We start from the raw sequence: 21,571 nt of genomic DNA, 5'->3' as shown, positions 1-21,571 counted from the left end.
TCTTATGTATTCCCTTCATAATCTTATACGTCACATTATGCTTACATTAACACTGCAATGAAGTTACTGTGAAATTCATCTACTCTCCACACTCCAGTGCCTGTTTGGAGACACTGAGGGAGAATTTAGCATGGCCAATGCACCTAACCAGCATGTCTTTCAGACTGTGGGAGGAAACCGGAGCACTCGGAGAAAATCCACACAGACACAGGGAGAATATGCAACCTCCACACAGACAGTGACCCAAGCCGGGTCCTTGGCGCTGTGAAGCAGCATTGCCAAATGTGTGCTATCGTGATGCCCCTGTAAGGACACTAGTCTGAATTCTTTTCATCATACCTTGAAATTTTAACACTGTAGAGTAAGATCTCTGGTCTGTCATTCCTTCAATAGCCAAAATCCACCTTCCTTGAACCAAATGTTACTGAATTTAAATTTGAGGACGGGATTAGGTTTGTATTTTCCTAAGTACATAAGGTTTAGGGGCAATCTAATTGAGGTATTTAAGGTGACTAGTGGATTTGATATGTAAATAGAAACTAGCCAAAACACTTGACCTGAAAACATGCTTATATGGATAGGAGGTGAGAATAAGTTAAACTCCAAAATAATGCTGCCTCCCATCATTCCCACTGTTGGCCTGCCTTCTTGTACTCTCCGGTAAGGTTCCTGCGTGCGAATAAGGGGACAAAGCCTTAAAAATTAAAGCTAAACTGTTGAGGGCTGATGTCAGGAGGCATTTTGTCACACAAAGGGCAGTAGAAATCTGGGATTTGTTCGCCTGAAAGGTGGGTTGAAAATTTCAAAACTGGCATAGATAAATTTTTGTTACAGAACCAAGAGTTGGGAGTTAAAATATAGATCAACCATTGAATGGCGAAAGAGGCTGAAGAGACTGTATAGTCTCCTCCTGTTTTCTTTGCTCCTCACAGCTTACATCAGAGAAGTTGAGTGGAGAAGGCCTCTTTTTTGGCCATTTTGATTTCATCCATTCCAAATCTGCTGGCTGAAATTCTCCGGTTCTTCCTGCTGGTGGGATCTTCTGGTCCCCTCATCCATGGAAGATCCTGCCACTGGCCAATGGCAGGCTGTCTCTGCCACCACAAAATACACTGCGGGGGCTGAGGTGCAGAAAATCCAGCCTCCTATCTTTCCATTATGATAACTTCCACCTGATGATACGATGTCTGCTTAACATTCTAGTGGTTAGCACTGCTGCCTCACAGCACTAGGGTCCCAGGTTCAATTCCCACCTCAGGTCACTGTCTGTGGAGTTTGCACATTCTCCCCGTGTCTGTGTGGTTTTTTTCCCAGGTGTTCTGACTTCCTCCCACAATCCAAAAATGTGTGGGTTAGGTTAAAAGCAAATTCCTGCAGATGCTGGAATCTGAAACCAAAAGAGGAAATGCTGGAAAATCTCAGCAAGCCTGGCAGCATCCGTAAGGCAAGAAAAGAGCCGACCTTTCAAGTCCAGATGACCTTTTTGTCAAAGCTGCGAGTTAGGTCAATTGGCCATACTCAATTGCCCCTTAGTGTCAGGGGGATTCGCAAGGTGGAGTTATGGAAATAGGGCCTGGGCGGGATTGTTGTCGTGCAGGCTCAATGGGTTGAATAGTCTCCTTCTGTACTTCTCTACCCTACCTTCTGTAGGGATTCTGAGGAATTTCTATGAACACTAGTGTGTCAGTTAATCTTGACTGAAGACATCAAGTGGGGCTTCATCCCAAAACCTCTGTTCAAGAAGGAGCAAGGCTTTTTGAAGTGAGCGGATAGTGTGAGACAATACTGTAAGAACAAGAGGAAATAATAATTCTGATTGCCACACTACCAGAAGGATGTGGAGGCTTTGGAGAGGGTACAGAGAAGATTTATCAGGATGTTGCCTGGTATGGAGGGCATTAGCTATGAGGAGAGGTTGGAGAAACTTTGTTTGTTCTCACTGGAACGACAGAGATTGAGGGGCGACCTGATAGAAGTCTACAAGATTATGAGGGGCATGGACAGAGTAGATAGTCAGAAGCTTTTTCCCAGGAAGAGTCAATTACTAGGGGGCACAAGTTTAAGGTGCGAAGGGCAAGGTTTAAAGGAGATGTACGAGTCAAGTTTTTTCACACAGAGGGTGGTGGGTGCCTGGAACTCAATGCTGGTGGGGGGGGTGGGGTGGTAGTGGAAGCAGATACAATAGCGACTTTTAAGGGGCATCAGGACAAATAAATGAATTGGTTGGGAATAGAGGGATATGGTCCCTGGAAGGGTAGGGGGTTTTAGTTCAGTTGGGCAGCATGGTCATTGCTGGCTTGGAAGGGCTGATGGGCCTGTTCCTGTGCTGTAACTTTCTTTGTTCTTTGTATTCAACATTATAAATGGCTTTGACAGAATAAAGAAGGAGAAATTGTTCCTAACAGCAGAAGGGTCAGCATCCAGAGGACACAGATTTAAGGGACCGCCAAAAAGAACTAAATAACATGAGGAAACCTATTTTTTTTTACACAGCAAGTTGTTGTGATTTAGAACTGCCTTACTTGAAATAATGGCAGAAGCAGATTCAATAGTAACTTTCACAAGGGAATTGAATCGGTACTTGAAAAGTATTGCAGGGTTTTGGGGAGAGGGCAGTGAACTGCATCGAATTGGATAACTCTTTCCCAAATGTGAGTAAGATGGGCTGAATGGCCTCTGTTTCATTCAGTGATAACTCTACAACCTGCGTTCTCAGTCAGATTATTGAAAAAGATGATAAGGGAAAACAAAGGTTGTGGCCATGCCTGAACCAAGGTCTCAGATGCTGTTCTTACACTTCTGGAAGGAATTGAGGAGTTAAAGAGCTGAGTTGGGTCCATGGCACTCGGGCATACCTTTTAATGACTAGCTTACAGCAGCACAAGAGAACTGGCTTTTCATAAGTTTCTTAAAATATAGGAGCAGAATTAGGCCATTTGGCCCATTGAGTCCGCTCTGCCATTTGATTGTGGCCGATATGCTCCTCATCCCCATTTCCTGCCCTCTCTCCATAACCCTTCAACCCATTACTAATTAAAAATCTGTCTAACTTCTCCTTAAATTTACTCACTGTCCCAGCGCCCACCGCACTTTGGGGTAGTGAATTCCACAGGAGAGTAGTTTTTCCTCAACTGTTTTAAATTTGCTGCCCCTTATCCTAAGATTGTGACCTCTCGTCCTAGAATGCCCCACAAGAGGAAGCATCTGCTCCACATCTATGTTGTCCATACCTTTTATCATCTTTTATACCTCCAATTTGATGTCCCCTCATTCTTCTAAATGCCAGAGAGCATTGGCCTAAACTGCTCAATCTCTCTTCATACAACAAACTGCTCATCTCTGGAATCAACCTAGTGAACCTCCTTGAATTGCCTTCACTGCCACTACATCTTTCCCCAAATACAGGCACCAAAACTGTGCACAATACTCCAGGTGCAGCCTCACCAATGCCTTGTATACTTGCAACAATACTTCCTTACCTTTATATTCTATTCTTTTAGGTATAAATGCCAACATTCTATTCGCTTTCTTTTTTATCTGCTGTACCTGCACTCTAGTTTTGTCCATCTATAATGGGGAATGCACAAAGAGGAGAGAGGAGGAAAGAACAATGTGATAGCCATCACTTAGCTATTATATTAACAGTAAAATTGCTGTGTTTGTGTGCAGCTGGACCCAAGGATGTTATACAAGCAAATGGATCACACAAATCAATTCGTCCTTCATCGCTAATGTATAGAACAGGGAGTGACCCACTAATCAACCCCAAAGCGTTCCCAAAACGCTTTGGTTCGCAGTCCAGTATGGTGTTGAGAGGCTCCGATGGACAGCTACACTGCAAGGCACCTCCAAAGCCACTCCGAATTCCATCCATCATGATGACAGACACGCCAACTGATTCAGCCTTGAATGCCAATGTCTACTGTGAGTTGGTGCCACAAGTTCCTCAGACCAGCCAGATCCCATCATTGGCAAAGACCCATGTGGAGAGGTTACGTAGCACCGAACGAATGAAGAGCCGGACCCGCAGGACAGATACGGACTTTGCTCTTCTGGATTTAGACGCATACTCAGCTTCCATGAAGACCCACCATGAAGAAGCTATCGAGGATGATGACAATGATGAACACTGGTCATTTGAACGGCCCTATTTGGAGACCACAAGCTCATTTAAACTTGACACTTTTGTTTCCATCTTACTTCCTCCTGACAACAAACCTCTTGATTCAACTGTGCTTAAACGCCTCAAAGGAATATTCGCTGACAATGACGCAAAGACTACAGCACAGCACATTCTGAAAATGGACTGTCAGGTAATTAGCAATTAATGTAATGTCAAACCCATTCCAACACCTTGACCTAGTAAGAATGTTCAGATTCACTGCGGCTTTGGGTCAGTTAAAGTAAGAGGTTGAATTCGTATCTTTTTCTCTAGAACTGTGAAGGTTGAGGGGGTGCCCAAATAAAGTTCTTGGAAATTGGAGGCAGCACAGCAGTTAGCACTTCTGCCCCACAGTGCCAGGGACCCCGGGTTCGTTTCCCAGCTTGGGTCACCATCTGTGTGGAGTTTGCACATTCTCCCTGTGTTAGCGTGGGTTTCCTCCAGGTGCTCCAGTTTCATCCCAAAGTCAAGATGTGCAAGATAGCCATGCTAAATTGTCCCTTAGTGTCATGCTAGGATAAATGCATGAGGTTGTGGAGATGTGGCCTGAGTGGGATTGGGGTCGGTGCAGGAATTCCATGATTACGACAGGGTTGGATAAATTAGATGCAGAGAATAGTTTTCCACTCATGACCAAAACCCGGGATAATAAACAAACTCAGTCACTAATAAATCCAGAAAGGGAAAAAGGAGAGTGGTGAGAACTCGGAACTCACTAGCCAGAATTTTACCAGACTGTTCATCATGGGAATTGGAGCAGGCAAGTGGCGGACAATGGGAAGGTCCATTGACCTCAGGTGGGATTTTATGGTTTTGGGGTGAGCGAGGCAGTAAAATCCCACCCACCATCACAAGTTGAGGTGAATAGTATGGATATATTTATGGGGAAACTGGATAAGCACATGAGGGAGGAAAGAAAAGGATGAGATGTGGAGGAGAGGGAGGTGCGAGTGAGGAGGTTTGAGTGGAGTATAAACACTGGCATGGACCAGTTGGCTGAATGGCCTGCTTCTGCACTGTTAACTCTGAATTCTAAGTAATAGGTCATTATTCATCAAATGATCCCTATAGTGCAGAAGGCGGCCGTTTGGCCCATTGCATCTTCACTGACAACAATACTACCCGGACACCATCCCATCACTAGTCAGTACTTTCATGCTCTCTGACACTCCGCAGACCATTCCCAACCTACTCTATCCTTGAACGGTAGTGGATGTATTAGCTAGGTGAACTTGAAACATTCGTAGGAATTATTGTGTATCCTTGTAACCCCATCAATTTACCCTACAAATCCCCCTGACACTAAGGGACAATTTAGCTCGGCCAATCAACCTAACCCGTACATCTTTGGACTGGGTGGAAACAGGAGCACCCGGAGGAAACCCACACACATACGGGGAGAACATACAAACTCCACACAAAGTGACCCGAGGCCGGAATTGAACCTAGGTACTTGGTGCTGTGAGGCAGTAGTGCTAACCACTTTGCCGTCCTTAATAATTAATTAATTTGATTACAGGAACTTCATCAATGTTCGAGTGGGGGTGACGTCGTTGGTTTTGAGTCACAGTCTAAGCTGGGGGAGGGTTTAAAAAAGAACAATCTATTTATTTGCCAATAAACCTGCTCTGAAAGTGCACTTGTATGGATTGGAGGCGAGAATAGAGTTGGGCTTCATTGTAATGCTCCCTCCCATCATTGCCGCCTTATACTTTCTGCCAAGGTTCATGCATGAATTAGTTGATGTATGTGCAAGGGAAGTGCATCCCATTGGCAAACATGATGGCCATCTCACAAACATATGTTGCCAGTGGGGATTATGGACACTGAGGGAGGTCTCGGTGTTTAGAAACTAACACCACAGGATTCTGCACCTTAATATTAATGCAGCATCTGCTTGTAAAGTTGCCAAAAGGGGAGGGAAATGTCTCCAGACTCAGAAGACCTTGTTAAAAACATGGTGGGCCCCAGGTCATTGGGAGGAGCAGATTATGTTACTATCTAAGGAAAAGGACAATGTGCTTTGGTCTTCTAGGTTGCACGGATCATCAACGTGTCCTTGGAACAGAAGAAGATGATGGGAGTGAGCTCGGGACTGGTTCTGATCACATTACCCCATGGACATCAGCTGAGAATGGACCTCCTGGTCAGGTAATATGCAGTAACAACCAATGGCCGATGTTGCTGTCAGCATTGAGACATTAAAACATTTTTTCTTTGTTATTCATTCGTTGGCCATGGGAGTTTCTGGCTGCATTTATTACCCATCCCAGTTGCCCAAGGTCAGCCATGGCTCTGAAGTCACATGTAGGCCAGATTGGATAAGGACAGCAGATTTGCTTCCTTAAATTTGCTTCATTGGTGACCCAGATGGGTTTTTCAGACAATGGTTTCATGGTTACCAGTAGATTCTTAACCCCAGATATTTTTTATTAGATTCAAATTCCACCATCTATCATGGCAGGATTCAAACCTGGGTCCCCAGAACATTAGCTGAGTTTCCGGAATCAATAACCTAGTGTTAGTACCACTACGCCATCACCTCTCTGGCAATCCTGATATCTGAGTCAGTGATCCATTTAGAAGACCCTCCCCGCCCTGTTTGATGTTTTTGGAATCTCATTTATTTTGTTAGTTTGGAGGAAGTGAAGTTAAGAAAAAAAGAGATAAATGGTGTCATCAGAAGTGATGTCAACTGCAAGACTGAATGTACAACATCGTGACATACAATGGTGCAGGTGGATGATGTTGCCAGGCCACCTAGCAACCACAAACACAATAACAAGAGCATAATCAAACAAAATTTGACACCAAGCCACATGAGATGTTAGGACAGGTGACCAAATATTTGGTCAGTAATGTAGAGAAATCAAGGGAAGTGGTGAGCCATAACAAGTCAGCAAAATCAGAAATCGTAGAATGCTGTATAGGAGGCCATTAGGCCCTTCAATTCTCCACCAACCACAATCCCACCCAGATCTCTATTCCCGTAACCCACACATTTACTTTGCTAATTCCCCTGACACTAGGGTCAATGTAGCCTAGCCAATCAACCTCACCCGCACATCCTTGGATCAATTTACCAGTACTAATTCTGATCAATCTACAGTAGATTAAGTGAGGATTGGCCAGTAAATAGATCCAATGGAGCTCTTGCCTTGCAGATATATTAACAAACACAACAGAGATGAATTAGAGTCAGTTCACTCATGTCCACTAGGGAAGGAAATCTGAAGTCCTAACCTGGTCTGGCCTACATGTGACTCCAAAGCCACAGCAATGTGATTGACTCTTAAATTCCTTCAGGAATGGGTAATAAATGTTGGCCAGTGGCGGCCACATCCCATAAACAAATAAAAAGGAATTAGAGGAAAGTGCTAGATGTTCAATCTTCTGCTGTGGATTCCAACTCAGCTGAAGCGGCAACACTGTCCGTATGTGGGAACAGAAAATGCTGGAGATACTCAACAAGTCAAATACTGACAAGAGAAAAACAGAGTTAACATTTCAGGTCCATCATCTTTAGTCAATATACACCTTGCCACAAGAGACTTCTTCACTGTCTCTCCTGCTTTCCATTTTTCAGGCATCATTTGATAGCCCTGGGCATTGCCGTGGACATCTTGGGTTGCACAGCAAGTGTTGGACAAAGATCTGCAGTTCTCCATAAAATCATCCAACTGGCTGTTGAGCTAAAAGACTCCATGGGAGATCTCTTTGGACTTTCAGCCATCATGAAAGCTTTGGAGCTGCCTCAGGTATTTGGACACTCTGTCTTGTCTTCCCCCTTCCTCCTCTACCACCTCCTGTTGTTTCATTAGTTTCCATCCTTTCATGTGAGTTTTTCCCAAGGCCGCACCTTGTTTTTCAATACAGACTTGAGAACCATTCTTATGCCTTTGCTTGAGATAAGCATTGAGTTTCACATTAATAATCTTCAAATTATGCAATACAGAAGGCCATTTGGCCCATCCCTTGTGTGCTGTCTTTTTGAAAGAGCTATCCAATGAGTCTCAAACCCCTGCTCTTCCCACAAATCCTGAACACCTTTCCTTTCAAGTATTTATCCAGTAAGCACAATTTTCACATGTTAAATACCTGTATCAAATTGCTCTCTATCATTTATAATGAAGGGATTGCAAACCGAGTTTATGTAACCCGTCTTTACTTGGCTATCAGTTTCTTTTTGATGATTCTGTGTTGTGTGTCTTGAAGGCCTCAACCAGGATCTTGGGTTCATGTCACACTACACGTAACCCCACCATTTGGCCTGAGCTTGCAAAATCCTACTAACCGTACTGGCTTGATACAATTTAACCTGTGATTATCCCTTTCTCCACTCGCATTGTCTCTACCTGAAAAGACTTGATTACCTGAAAAGACTCACATTCCAAACATTATCTTGCAATTGGGTCCTTGTCTATGTATGCAATGTTTGTGAAACATACTTCTCCACTCACCTGATAAAGGAGCAGTGCTCCAAAAGCTTGCTATTCCAAGTAGACCTGTTGGACTTTAACCTGGTGTTCTGAGGCTTCTCACTGTGCCTACTCCAATCCAACATTGGCATCTCCACCTTATAATTTTACATTTAAGTATCATTCTGGTAATTCTGTGCAATGCAATCTGTCTTCCAGTCCAGAAACTGAACCAGACCAGCCTTATAAATAGTGTGGACAACAGGTCAGAGGCTGGGAACTGTATGGAAAGTTACTTGCCTCCTGGCTCCTCAAAGCTTCTAAGCCACTCACTTGGAAATATACTTTATATTAAATTGATCTTTCTCTACACCTGAGCTCTGACCGTAACACTACATTCTGCACCCTCTCCTTTCCTTCTCTATGAACGGTATGCTTTGTCTGCATAGTGCACAGGAAACAATACTTTTCACTGTATACTAATGCATGTGACAATAGTAAATCAAATCAAAGATATTGGCCGTTCCTTCACTGTTGCTGGGTCAAAGTCCTAACATTGGGTGTACCTACACCAAATGAACTGCAGCAGTTCAAGAAGGCAGCTCATCACCACCTTTTCAGGGTGGGTAGTAAGTAATCGGCCTAACCAGCGACGTCTACATTCTGTGAAAGAAGAAAAAAAAAGTCCCAGGCAATGTATCCTGCGGTGCCCAGAATTAAATATTCTCTTATATAGGTCTAACCAGGGTTTTGTACATTATAAACACAATTTCCTGCCCTTTGTATCCATTCTTTTGCACCCCTTCTCTTGCAAACTGAGCATTGTGACAGGATGAGATTTGGGATCTCTGACCGTGGAGCTCGGACTAATTTCCGACAACAGTGAGGCCCCTTAAATCCTAACATTTTCTCTTTGGCTAATGGTGGGTGTGGCTTAATGGACACCATGAGATCATAAGATATAGGAGCAGAATTAGGACATTCAGCCCATCAGTTTGCTCTGCCATTCACTCAGGGCTGATATGACTCTTATCCTCATTCTCCTGCCTTCTCCCTGTAACCCTCGATCCCTGTATTGATCAAGAACCTATCTATCTCTGTCTTAAACACTCAAAAACCTGGCATCCACAACCCTCTGTGGCAGTGATTTCCACAGATTCACCACTTTCTGGCTGAAGAAATTCCTCTTCATCTCTGTTTTAAAGGAGCATCCCTTCACTCAGGTTGTGCCCTCGAATTCTAGTCTGTCCCACTAGTGAAGACGTCTTGTCCATGTCCATTTTATCTAGGCCTCTTAGTATTCTGTAAGTTTCAGTTAGATCCCCTCATATGTTCTTATGTTCTTAAGAAATAGGAGCAGGAGTAGGCCATCTAGCCCTTCGAGCCTGCCCCGCCATTCAATAAGATCATGGCTGATCTGAAGTGGATCAGTTATACTTTCCCGCTTTCTCCCCATAACTCATAATTCCCCTGTCTATCAAAAACCTACTTAAACCTACATGACTTAAATATATTCAGCGAGGTAGCCTCCACCACTTCAACAGGCAGGGAATTCCAGAGATTCACCACCCTTTGAGTGAAGAAGTTCCTCCTCAACTCCAATCTAAACTGTTCCCCCCACCCCCACCACTTACCTTGAGGCTGTGCCCTCTAGTCCTGCTATCCTTTCTAAGCAGAAAGAATCTCTCTACTTCTACCCTATCTATCCCCTTTGTTATCTTATACATCTCTAAGATCCCCCCTCATCCTTCTAAACTCCAACGAGTACAGACCCAGTCTATTTAGTCTCTCTTCATAGTCCAACCCCCTCATCTCCGGTATCAGCCTAGTGAACCTCCTCTGCACTCCCTCCAAGGCCAATATATCCTTCCACAAATGTTGCAATCAAAACTGCACACACTACTCCAGCTGCGGCCTCACTAGTACCCTGTACAGTTGCAGCAAGACTCCTCATCCTTCAATCCCCCCTCATCCTTCTAAACTCCATTGAGTATAGACCGAGACTCCTCAACTGCTCCTCATATGACAAGCCCTTGATTCCAGGGATCATTCTTGTGAACCTCCTCTGGACCCCCTCCAAGGCCAGCACATCCTTCCTTGGGTATAGAGCCTGAAACTGCTCACAATATTCCAAATGGCGTCTGACCAGAATCTTATACAGACTCAGATATACATCCCTGCTCTTGAATTCCAGCCCTCTAAAAATGAATGCTGACATTGAATTTGCCTTCCTAATTGCCAATTGAACTTGCACATTAACCTTAAGAGAGTCCTGAATTAGGACTCCCAAGTCCCTTTGTACTTCAGATTTCCGAAGCCTTTCCCCCATTTATAAAATAGTCCATGCTTCTATTCTTCCTACCTAAACTTCTGAACTGTTACACTGAGACTGTGAGTAGACAAATTACCATCAGTGATGCAACTTCTTCCCTTCTCTTACCAGATCATGCGCTTGGAGCACACGTGGCGGACTCTGCGCCGGAATTACACGGATAGTGCCATCAAGTTTGAGAAGGAGCTCAAACCATTTATCAAGTCATTGAATGAGGGAAAAGGCAGGTATTCTGTCCAGAGCGAATCACTCAGGTGATGCAGAGCTTTAACCAGGCCTGTGGAGTAGGAATATGTTAGCACTTCAGAATTGAAAACCCACCCAAAAATCTAATAAGATGATGGTTTCTATTTGAAATTAACTTCAAGCACAACACAATTCCTTGAATTTTGTGTGCATTTATTCATTAATTTAGTCAGTAATTATTCATCCCCCTGTAGAGATGCCAGTCTTAAAGTTACAAAGTCAATGCTCAGAATGGACCAAGCAAATGCAAACCCATTCCTTGCTCGCCCCAAAAACCAAATTGAAAATCCAATTGAAGTCCATTCACAGTCCCCACAAGAGAGACAAACAAGATCGAAGCTGTGGGTCACAGTGGTTAGCACTGTTGCCTCACAGTGCCAGGAACCTGGGTTCCATTCCAGCCTCAGGTCACTGTCTGTGTGGAACCTGCACGTTCTCCCTGTGTCTGTGTGGGTTTCCTCCTGGTGCTCCGGTTTCCTCCCACAGTCCAAAGATGTGCAGATTAGGTGAATTGGCCGTGCTAAATTTCCCCTTTAGTGTCAGGAGGACTAGCTAGGGTAAATGCTTGGGGTTATGGGAATAGGGCCTGGCTGGGGTTATGGTCGGCACAGACTCAATAGGCCGAATGGCCTCCTTCTGCACTGTAGGATTCTGTGATTGTATGATTCTGTCAAGATGAGATATTGCACCCCATCTTAGGCTTAATGCTTGACCTTAGCCAAAAGGTTGCAAGGTTGCTGTAGAGACTTCTGCATTTGGAACACTGAGAATAGAACAAAGATCAAAGAAAATTACAGCACAGGAACAGCCCTCCAAGCCTGCACTGATCATGCTGCCTTACTGACCTGAAATCCCCTACCATTCCAGGAACCATATCCCTCTATTCCCATCCTATTCATGTATTTGTCCAGACGCTTCTTAAAAGTCACTATTGTAATAGATCTCAAGATGAATCAGTTAACCACATCAGTTGGGATAATTGGTGTAAATTGGAGATCACACTCACCTGTGTACAATAAATCCATTACTTGATAATTTGTTGCTGACTTCCATAGAATTTACTTAATAGAAGCAGGCTCAACTAGTCAACTTCATAGAATCACTAAGTGCAGAAAGAGGCCATTCAGCCCATTGAGCCTGCACTGACAACAATCTTACTCAGACCCTATCCCTGTAGCCCCATGTATTTACCCTGCTAATCCCCACTACATTAAGGGGCAATTTTACATGGCCAATTAACCTAATCCGCACATCTTTAGACTGTGGAGAGAAACTGGAGCACCTGGAGGAAACCCACATAGACATGGGGAGAACGTGCAAACTCCAGACACGATGTGGAGATGACTGGGTTGGACACAGTAAGAAGTCCCACAACACCAAATTAATGTCCAACAGGTTTATTTGGAATCACAAGCTTTCAGACTGTTGCTCCTTTATCAGGTAAGTCTCTGAAGGAGCAGCACTCCAAAAGCTCGTGATTCCAAATAAACCTATTGGACTTTAATGTGGAGCTGTGAGATTTCGTACTGTCCACAGAAACATCACCCAAGGCCAGAATTGAACCTGAGCCCCTGGCGCTGTGAGGCAATGGTGCTAACCTAAGTAAAGTTTATTTATTAGTTACAAATAGGCTTACATTAACACTGCAATGAGGTTACTGTGAAAATCCCCTAGTCACCACATTCCAGTACCTTTTCGGGTACACTGTGGGAGAATTTAGCATGGCAAATGCACCCTACCAGCATGTCTTTTGGACTGTGGGAGGAAACTCACGCAGACCCAGGGAGAATGTGCAGACGCTACACAGACAGTGACCCAAGGGGGATTGAACCTGGGTCGCTGGTGCTGTGAGGCAGCAGTGCTAACCACTGTGCCACCATGCCACTTCTGCTTCACATGAGCACCCTCACACCTTATTTCATCGCATCCCATCAACATATCCTCTTACATCTTTCTTCTTTATGTACTTATCTGGCTTTCTCTTAACTTCATCTTCACAGTACCAGTTATGCCTCATTTGAGAGTATCTTCACTTGAGTTGCAATCTATTTGTATTTGTTCCTGATGACTCATTGTGCAGCCCTGATGTTGTAACGAAGTAAAGTGTGCAAACAGAAATGAAGTTTTGAGAGTTAGAGCAGGAAACTCTGCTGCATCAAGGATCAGTGCTTGCACGGCATGGTGGCATAGTGTTTAGCACTGCTATGCCATGATTGGCCATGCTAAATTGCCCCTTAGAGTCAGGGGGACTAGCTAGGATGAATGCATGGGGTTATGGGAATAGGGCCTGAGTGGGATTGTGATTGGTGCAGACTTGATGGGCCAAAAGGCCTCCTTCTGCACTATAGAATTCTATGATTCTATTCATTTCCTGGCCAATGATTATTCCTCAACCAACAACATCAATACAGATTATCTGACCATTGTTTGTAGGAACTTGCTGTCCATAAATTGGTTACTGTATTTTCTACATTACAGCAGTGATTGCAATTCAAAAGTACATCACTGGCTGTAAAATGCTCTGGTTGTGAAAGGCACCATGTGTACGCAAAGTCTTTCTTTACTGTGCAGTGTTGTCTGTTCTCTCAAAGTCTTTCTCTCCCAACACAGTTGAGCTCCCTCTGCAAAATATCACCGTTCCACACATTCTGCCCATCATTACATTAATGGAGCGTCAATCGGTGTCTGACGTGATGGAAGCTTGGGATAACGTAGATCAGAGCTGCGCAATGCTGCTGAAGACACTGGAGGCAGCTCGGTCTGTGACACTGAATGCCGCGACATATAAAGCCAATGCTGAGGCCAAACTGAAAGGTAAGTTGCGCTATCTTATCCAACACTCATTAAGTTCCAATACTTTCTGTTGGTCACGAGTTTCATTCCAGGTCTGTGCAAATTTATCCGTCAGTAGGTAGGACTCGCAATCAGAAGGTTGCAGGTCCACTCCAGAGACCTGAGCATCCAGCGATGCTCAGTGAAGTACTGAAGGAGTGCAGCATGGTTGCTAACAGCAGCTTTTGGATGATGTCAAACAGAGGCCCCCTCTGCCCTCTGAGGAGGACGCAAAAGATGCCGTAGCACTATTTTGCACAAGAGCTGTTCAACCCTTAACCTACGTTACTCGAACAGGTTATTTCACCATTACCACTTAGCTGTTTATGGGATCTTGCTGTGCACACACTGGCTGCTGTGTTTCCCACATGTCAGTATTTCAAAAGTGCTCCATTGGTTGTGAATTACTTTGGGACAACATCATAATGGGGAGGAGGGAGGAATTGGGTGTCACACCCTGGGCTCACACTTCTGCGTATTAGAGGTGAGCTGTGCTGGAAGTTTCCCTGCTGCAGGATCAGGCTGTGATGCCCCTACATTGACAATCAGTTACATAAAGTCCTACAACATTGCCCGAGTGAAGTGCCAGCAGATCTGAAGCCTGACTTTGGAAAATGGGCAAGTTTGGAGAACACTGCTCACATTCCAAACAAAATATTATTTGAAGATCCGAAACCCTTTCCTGACTCTTTGCCAGTGCCATGTCCATTTAAGTTAGATGAGTTGGACGATGATGACTGGTTAGGTGACACAGTGGTTAGCACTGCTACCTCACAGTGCCACAGACCCAGGTTCAATTCCTGGCTTCAGCCATTGTCTGTGCAGAATGTGCATGTTCTCCCTGTGTCTGCATGGGTTTCCCTCTAGGTGATCTGGTTTCTTCCCACAGTCCAAAAATGTGCTGGTTAGGTGCATTGGCCATGCTAAATTCTCCCTCAGTGTACCTGAACTGGTGCCAGAGCGTGGCGACTAGGGGATTTTCACAGTAACTTTATTACAGTGTTAATGTAAGCTGACTTGTGACACTAATGAATAAACTAAAATTCAGGGGTGGATTAAAGATCACTTGATATTTCATTCTCTGGTTGGACAGATTTGAAACTTGTTTTACAACAACATCAGGGTTAGACAGAGTCGATTCAGAAAGCATGTTCCCAATAGTGGGGGAGTCCAGAACTAGAGGGTCATAGTTTGAGGATAAGGGGTAAACCTTTTAGAACTGAGGTGAGGAGAAATTTCTTCACCTAGAGGGTGGTGAATGTTGGAGTCCACTACCACAGGAGGCCAAAACTTTGTCTGATTTCAAGAAGAAATTGATATAGTTCTTGGGGCTAAAAAGATCAAGGGATATGGGGCTGAAGGTGGGAATGGGATGTTGGATTTGATAATCAGCCATGATCAAAATGAATAGCAAAGCAGGCTTGAAGGGCCGAATGGCCTACTCCTGCTTCTAGAAACTAGATCAGCGTGTATCTAAGTAGCACTTCAAATAGTGCAAGACATCTCAAGATGCTTCACAGAGGATTTATCAAACAAAATCTAACAAGGAGCCATGCAAGGGGATAATGGAACCAAAGTCTTGGTCTAACAGGTAGATTTTAAGGAACAGGCAGAGAGGTTTAGGGAGTGATTTCCACAGAATAGGGCCTTGGGAGCTGAAGACACCACTTCCAAAGGTAGAGTGATTAAATGTCCTGGATGTGCAAGGAAACCATAATTAGAGGAGCACAGAGAAAGGCTGGAGGTGGTTACAGAATTCATAGATTTCACAATGGTGAGAAAATACTTGAAAGTAAAAGGAGTGGGCGTGTTCGACAATAGCCCTTCATTGTAACACTAACCACAATGATGCCCCCTTTCTCCTGATAAATCAGGGTTGTGTCTTGTTTGCTGGGAGCCAGACATTACAATGCTTCCTCTGTCCATCATGCCCCACAACTCTTTTCAGTCTTCTTGTCAAGCCAGTCTCCAGTAATCACTCAAAGCCTTAAGGATACAGTAAAGGAAGTGGAAGTGGCATATTGGGTCAGTAGGTTGCATTCCTAAGAGGCTGGGATTGAGGGGAATTGTTTGGGGCCTAGAGCGGGAGCTGTGGTGACATTCCAATTCTTTGGGCCTCGCTTTGAGAGCTCATTCCGTTCGCTGAGTGTAAAGTGACAAAACTAAATCTGATTTTTTTTTTAAAAATGAAACATACACTTGAAAATTATCCATTTCTGATGCACAATGTATAGAAAAAAATCTAGCAGTGATCAGCTTGTGCTGACCAAGTTAATGGGCCCCTGTTTTTAGAAAAATCCTTGTTATAAGATCAGAGGAAAAATCCTCTGTCTGGAAAAAGATACAAAAGTCTAAGGTCATGTACCAGCTGACTCAAAAACAGCTTCTTCCCTGCTGCCATCAGACTTTTGAATGGACCTACCGTATATTCTCTCCATCCTAGTTATGACTGTAATACTACATTCTGCACTCCTTTCCTTCTCTATGAACAGTAGTCTTGGTCTGTATAACACACAAGAAACAATACTTCCAACTATTCCAATACATGTAACAATAATAAATCAAATTATTGTTCTCACCTGTGTCCTGTGACTTGACTAATAATTAACTTAGACTGTGGGTGGCACAGTGGTTAGCACTGTGCCAGGGACCCAGGTTCGATTCCTGGTTCACTCTCTGTGTGGAGCCTGCATGTTCTCCCCCTGTCTGTGTGGTGTTCTCCAGGTGCTCTGGTTTCCTTCCACAGTCCAAAAGAGGTGCTGATTAGGTGCATTGCCATGCTTAAATTCTCCCTCAATGTGTCTCATCAGGCGTCGGAGTGTTGCGACTTTTGGATTTTCACAGTAACTTCATTGCAGTGTTAATGTAAGCCAACTTGTGACACTAATAAATAAACCTTAAATAGCTAAGATATGATTTAATCACTTCTTCCATTATCCATACAACACCTCACTAATGAGGTTATTTGATAAGATACATCACGCTTTATAACTAAAGCAAAATACTGCGGATGCTGAAATTAACAAATGCAGACCTGTTTTTATGTCATTTCGTATGAATGCATTTCTGGCTGGAGTCACTGAGAGGTGGAGAAGAGCAGAAACCGCTGGCTCCTTCCTCCTCTCTCCTCACATTGGTGACAAAACCTTCCACTAACTTTCTAGCTCACTCATTCTGAATCCTGCTATGTTGTCACCCTTCTCATAGCTTCAAAATATCCCCTATTGATTCTTAAGATGGCCCATTACACAGTGGTTAGCACTACAGCCTTACAGCACCAGGGACTTGGATTCGATTCCCGGCTCAGGTTACTGTGTGAGTTTATACATTCTCCCCATGTTTGCATGGGTTTTCTCTGGGTGCTCCGGTTTCCTTCTACAGTCCAAAGACATGCTGGTTAGGGGAATTGGCCACGCTAAATTCTCCAGCAGTGTACCTGAACAGGTGCCGGAGTGTGGCGACTAAGGGGTTTTCACAGTAACTTCATTGCAGGGTTAATGTAATCTACTTGGGACACCAATCTAATGTGATACTAATAAATAAGTTTAAACTTAAACCCTTAACCTTCTATAGTCCAGGAAGGTGACAGCCATTTTGTGCAATCTAGCTTCATTCCCAGTTTGGGTGACTGTCTGTGTGGATTCTGCACATTCTCCCTGTGTCTGCATGGGTTTGCTTCGGTTTCCTCCTGCAGTCCTAAAGACGTACTGGTTAGGTGAATTGGCCGCGCTAAATTCTCCCTCAGTGTATCCAAACAGGTGCTGGAGTGTGGCGACTAGGGGATGTTCACTGTAACATCATTGTGGTGTTAATGTAAACCTACTTGTGACACTAATAAATAAACTTTAACTTTACCTTTAGCCAAGTCCGCAGACCCTTCTATGAGGTTTTATCATCAGCATAAAAGGTGCTCTATAAACAGTGATTACAACTTGCATTTATATAGCGCCTACCAATACATCCCAAGTTGCTTCGCAGAAGTACAAAGAAGCAAAATTTGGCATCAAGATGATAGACAGATGACCAAATGCTCGGTTAAAGCAATAGGATTGAAGGAAGATGTTAAGTGAAAGGAGGCACAGAAGTTTAAGGACCAAATTCCAGAGCTTAGGGTTTTGATAAGGCATGGCTGCCAATGGTACAGCAATGAAACTGGCAGATAGAAGCCAGAATTGGATGAGTGCAGGGTTGTAGGCATAGAAGAGGAGACAGAGAAGTGATTTAATCTACTGGTTCGATTGAGTGTGTATATTTCCCCAATTGCAATAATACTTCATTTAAATGTTCAAAGGGGTTAATGTTAATCTTCCTTTTCCAGATTTTCACCCGAACGATGAACTATTAGAGGCTTTCAAGACCGAATTTGCTTTAAGATTGTTCTGGGGTGCCAACGTAACTGAACTTAGTCAGAATGAGAGATACGAGAAATTTGATAAAATCCTGAGTGCCTTGTCACGGAAGCTGGAACCTCTGGGGCCATCGGAAATCTAGGCCAGCAAGACCGGACCCTTGTAAAGTGACTTGGGCCCAGAATGTAAATGAAGAACTGCGAATAGTCTTCATGACTTGACAGAAATGTGGGCACAGCAAGTACTACACAACCTCACCAGGGTCACATAGGAAATATTTTCATCCTCACAGTGCATTCATCTCCTTTTACTATTGTGCAACAATCTTACTTTGTGACCATGGAAACCTTGCCTTTTTCATTGCATCTGCTAATTCTCTCATCTCCATTACCTAGAAAGACTTGGAGCACATGGGACTGAGTCAAAGTTCCCTTCCAGGTCGTAACTCAACTTGGCTATATATATGGCTGCCCCATCATCATTGCTGGGTCAAAACCTTGGAACTCCATACCGAACAGCACTGCGGAAATATAGTCACCACTTGGATTGCAGCGGTTCAAGATGATGTACATCATCACCCTCTCATGGACAACTAGGGATGAACAATAAATACCCCATTTGTCCAGCGATGCTCACACTCCCAGAACCTTTTAAAGTTAATTCACTCTCCCGTCTCCAGCACTTTGTGTGGTATGATTGTTGGTGCTATGAAGACATTAGCCAGAATTTTACTGTCCTGCCCACCACAGGAATTGGAGCAGGTGAGGTGGTGGACCATGGAAAGGTCCATTGACTTCAGGTGGGACTTTACAGTTCAGGGCAAGCAAGGCCATAACAACCTGCCCATTCCGCTCTAAGGGGGAGAAAGTCCACTCAATAATTTTACCAAAGCCTTAAATACAAAACAAGAAATCTGATTTTGTAATCTCAGAATTGTAGGAACCCTCAGCATAAGAAGAGGTCTGTTGCATCTACTCAACACACTCGCAGGCACAGATAGACACACACACACACACACACACACAATGCAGTTAGCACCCAGATCAACATGGAAAACAATAGAACCATGCCCACCATCATGGGGAGGTGATGGCTTAGTGGTATTATCAGTAGACTATTAATCCAGAAAAGCAGCTGATATTCTGTGGACCTAGGTTCGAATACTGCCACGACAGATGGTGGAATTTGAATGCAATAAAAAAAATCTGGAATTAAGAATCTACTGATGACCATGAAACTATTGTCGATTGTTGGACAAACCCATCTGGTTCACCAATGTTTTTTAGGGAGGGAATTCTGCTGCCCTTACCCAGTGTGATCTAAGGGTGACTCCAGAACCATAGCAATGTGATTGACTCTGATCTGCCCAAAGGCAACTTAGAGATGGGTGATATTTGCTGGCCAGCCAGCGACACCCATGGATGTATAAAAGAAATCCACTTAACACTTTCCATATTCTCCAGTGTGATGCCTCACTGAAAAAGCGTTGCGAAAACCAACAAATATGCTTGAAGAATGATAACATATTATTTACTATGTTGACTGGTTGTCCATTTCAGATGCCTTGGGGAGATCAACAAACCAGTAGGACAATTTGTCTCTGTCATAACCAGATGTCATCTTCTCATGAAATATATTTACAGATCCAGTGTGTGTTGAACTGCCTTTACTTGTTTTTGCTTAAAATCATTTTTATAAGTCAATACCAGTATTCCTGTCAGGTGCCATTATCAGTTGTCATCAGCTTTGGAATTAATAAGGCAAGTTTTGGGCATTAAACCAAATTTGATTTCATCCATTTTCAGTCAGCTTCTCCAGGGATCTGTCACTCCCTTGAGCCCATAACACGATTATCGATGTGAGTGTGTTGTACCAAAAACCTTTTTTGCTGTCTTAACTCTCAAGATCGAAGTTCTCAATGAAACCAAAATAAGTTGACACATTTCAAACCATTCTCCTCACTCTCCTTAGCTGGAATTGATTAATAGATCACGGTATAAATACTGGTTCAAAGAACTATTGTGCTCTTGTGGCTTCTGGGAACCTAACCAAAATGCACCCACAGCTTCCCAAAGGCATTCAGAGGGTGGGGTGGGGTGGGGTGGAGTGGGGGTTGGCGAGAAGATGAGGGAGGGGCAGCAGCAGCGGGGATTAAATGTGGTTAAACAAGCATATAAAATCAGCAGGTAGGAAAAAACAGACTGGTCCATCAAGCCCGCCGCACACTCGTGATGGTTGGATTATCATAGCTGAACACTTTGTGGAGCGTCACGGTGGCACAGTGGTTAGCACTGCTGCCTCACAGTGCCAGGGACCTGGGTCCGATTCCTGGCTTGGGTCACTGTGTGGAGTCTGCATGTTCTCTCCGTGTCTGCGTGAGTTTCCTCCAGGTGCTCCAGTTTCCTCCCGCAGTCCAGAAGGTGTGCTGGTTAGGGTGCATTGGCCGTGCTAAATTCTTCCTCAGTGTACCCAAAGAGGTGCCCAAGTGTGGCAACTAGGGGATTTTCACAGTAACTTCATTGCAGTGTTAATGTAAGCCAACTTGTGACTAATAAATAAACTTTCCCTCCTCCCAATCTCGCAATCATATTATCCGGGGAATAGTTGGGGGGATCCCAGCTTTGATCCTAGGATTTGGCCAACAATGCTAGTCTGGGCTGTGCCATGAATTCTGGTTTATTTTGGCAAAAGAGTGAATCAACTGTACAGAATGGAAGACTATTGCACAAGTTCCTGTGATTTCAGCTATTGAGTGATGTACTCTGAAGTAATTTTCTCTGACTGTGATGTTCTTCCCACCCCCCTGCCGAATTGTGAGAAGTGATTTAATCATGGGAGTCATCGCCCATATGGCATGGTTTAGCTCACCCAGTACATGTCTCTACCATCATTGCACTGCCAATGGTTCTCTCGCTTAGTGACTAGACAAGAATATTCCTTTTCCTGTGGTGAGAGGTTTTGTAGACAGAATACAGAGTTTCATTCGAAATTGCAGTTCGATATTACATTAATCAAACCATTGGAGTGATTCAATGGCACAGTCTTACCCAACATTTACCCACGCTTACCCAAGCTGGGACTCAAACCCAGGTCTCTGGTGCTGTGAGGCAGCAGTGCTAACCACTGTGCCAGCCATGCCATCCTAAGTAGGCTTACATTAACAGCGCAATGAAATTACAGTGAAAGTCCCTTGTTGCCACATTCCAGCACCTGTTTGGGTACACTGAGGGAA

The 21,571-nt window shown here is 44.0% G+C and overlaps 1 protein-coding gene across 2 annotated transcripts in view; it reads left to right on the top strand.

Annotated features, from left to right (window-relative positions):
* The window catches only part of sh2d3a (SH2 domain containing 3A), a 42,627-nt gene extending 22,628 nt beyond the window's left edge, over positions 1–19,999 (top strand). For both annotated transcript variants that reach the window (XM_080216653.1, XM_080216652.1), the window contains exons 5-10: positions 3,670–4,313; positions 6,198–6,313; positions 7,749–7,920; positions 11,024–11,135; positions 13,769–13,972; positions 18,309–19,999. In XM_080216653.1, coding sequence (XP_080072779.1) covers positions 3,670–4,313; positions 6,198–6,313; positions 7,749–7,920; positions 11,024–11,135; positions 13,769–13,972; positions 18,309–18,481 — 1,421 coding nt within the window. In that variant the 3' untranslated portion in view covers positions 18,482–19,999. The remainder of the gene's footprint in view (positions 1–3,669; positions 4,314–6,197; positions 6,314–7,748; positions 7,921–11,023; positions 11,136–13,768; positions 13,973–18,308) is intronic.
* The last annotated feature ends 1,572 nt before the right edge of the window (positions 20,000–21,571 follow it).

The sequence above is a fragment of the Carcharhinus amblyrhynchos genome, chromosome 33 (assembly GCF_965287045.1).
Source record: "Carcharhinus amblyrhynchos chromosome 33, sCarAmb.v2.hapA, whole genome shotgun sequence".
NCBI classification, from domain to species: Eukaryota; Metazoa; Chordata; class Chondrichthyes; order Carcharhiniformes; family Carcharhinidae; genus Carcharhinus; species Carcharhinus amblyrhynchos.
This window is presented reverse-complemented; position numbering and strand designations above follow the sequence as displayed.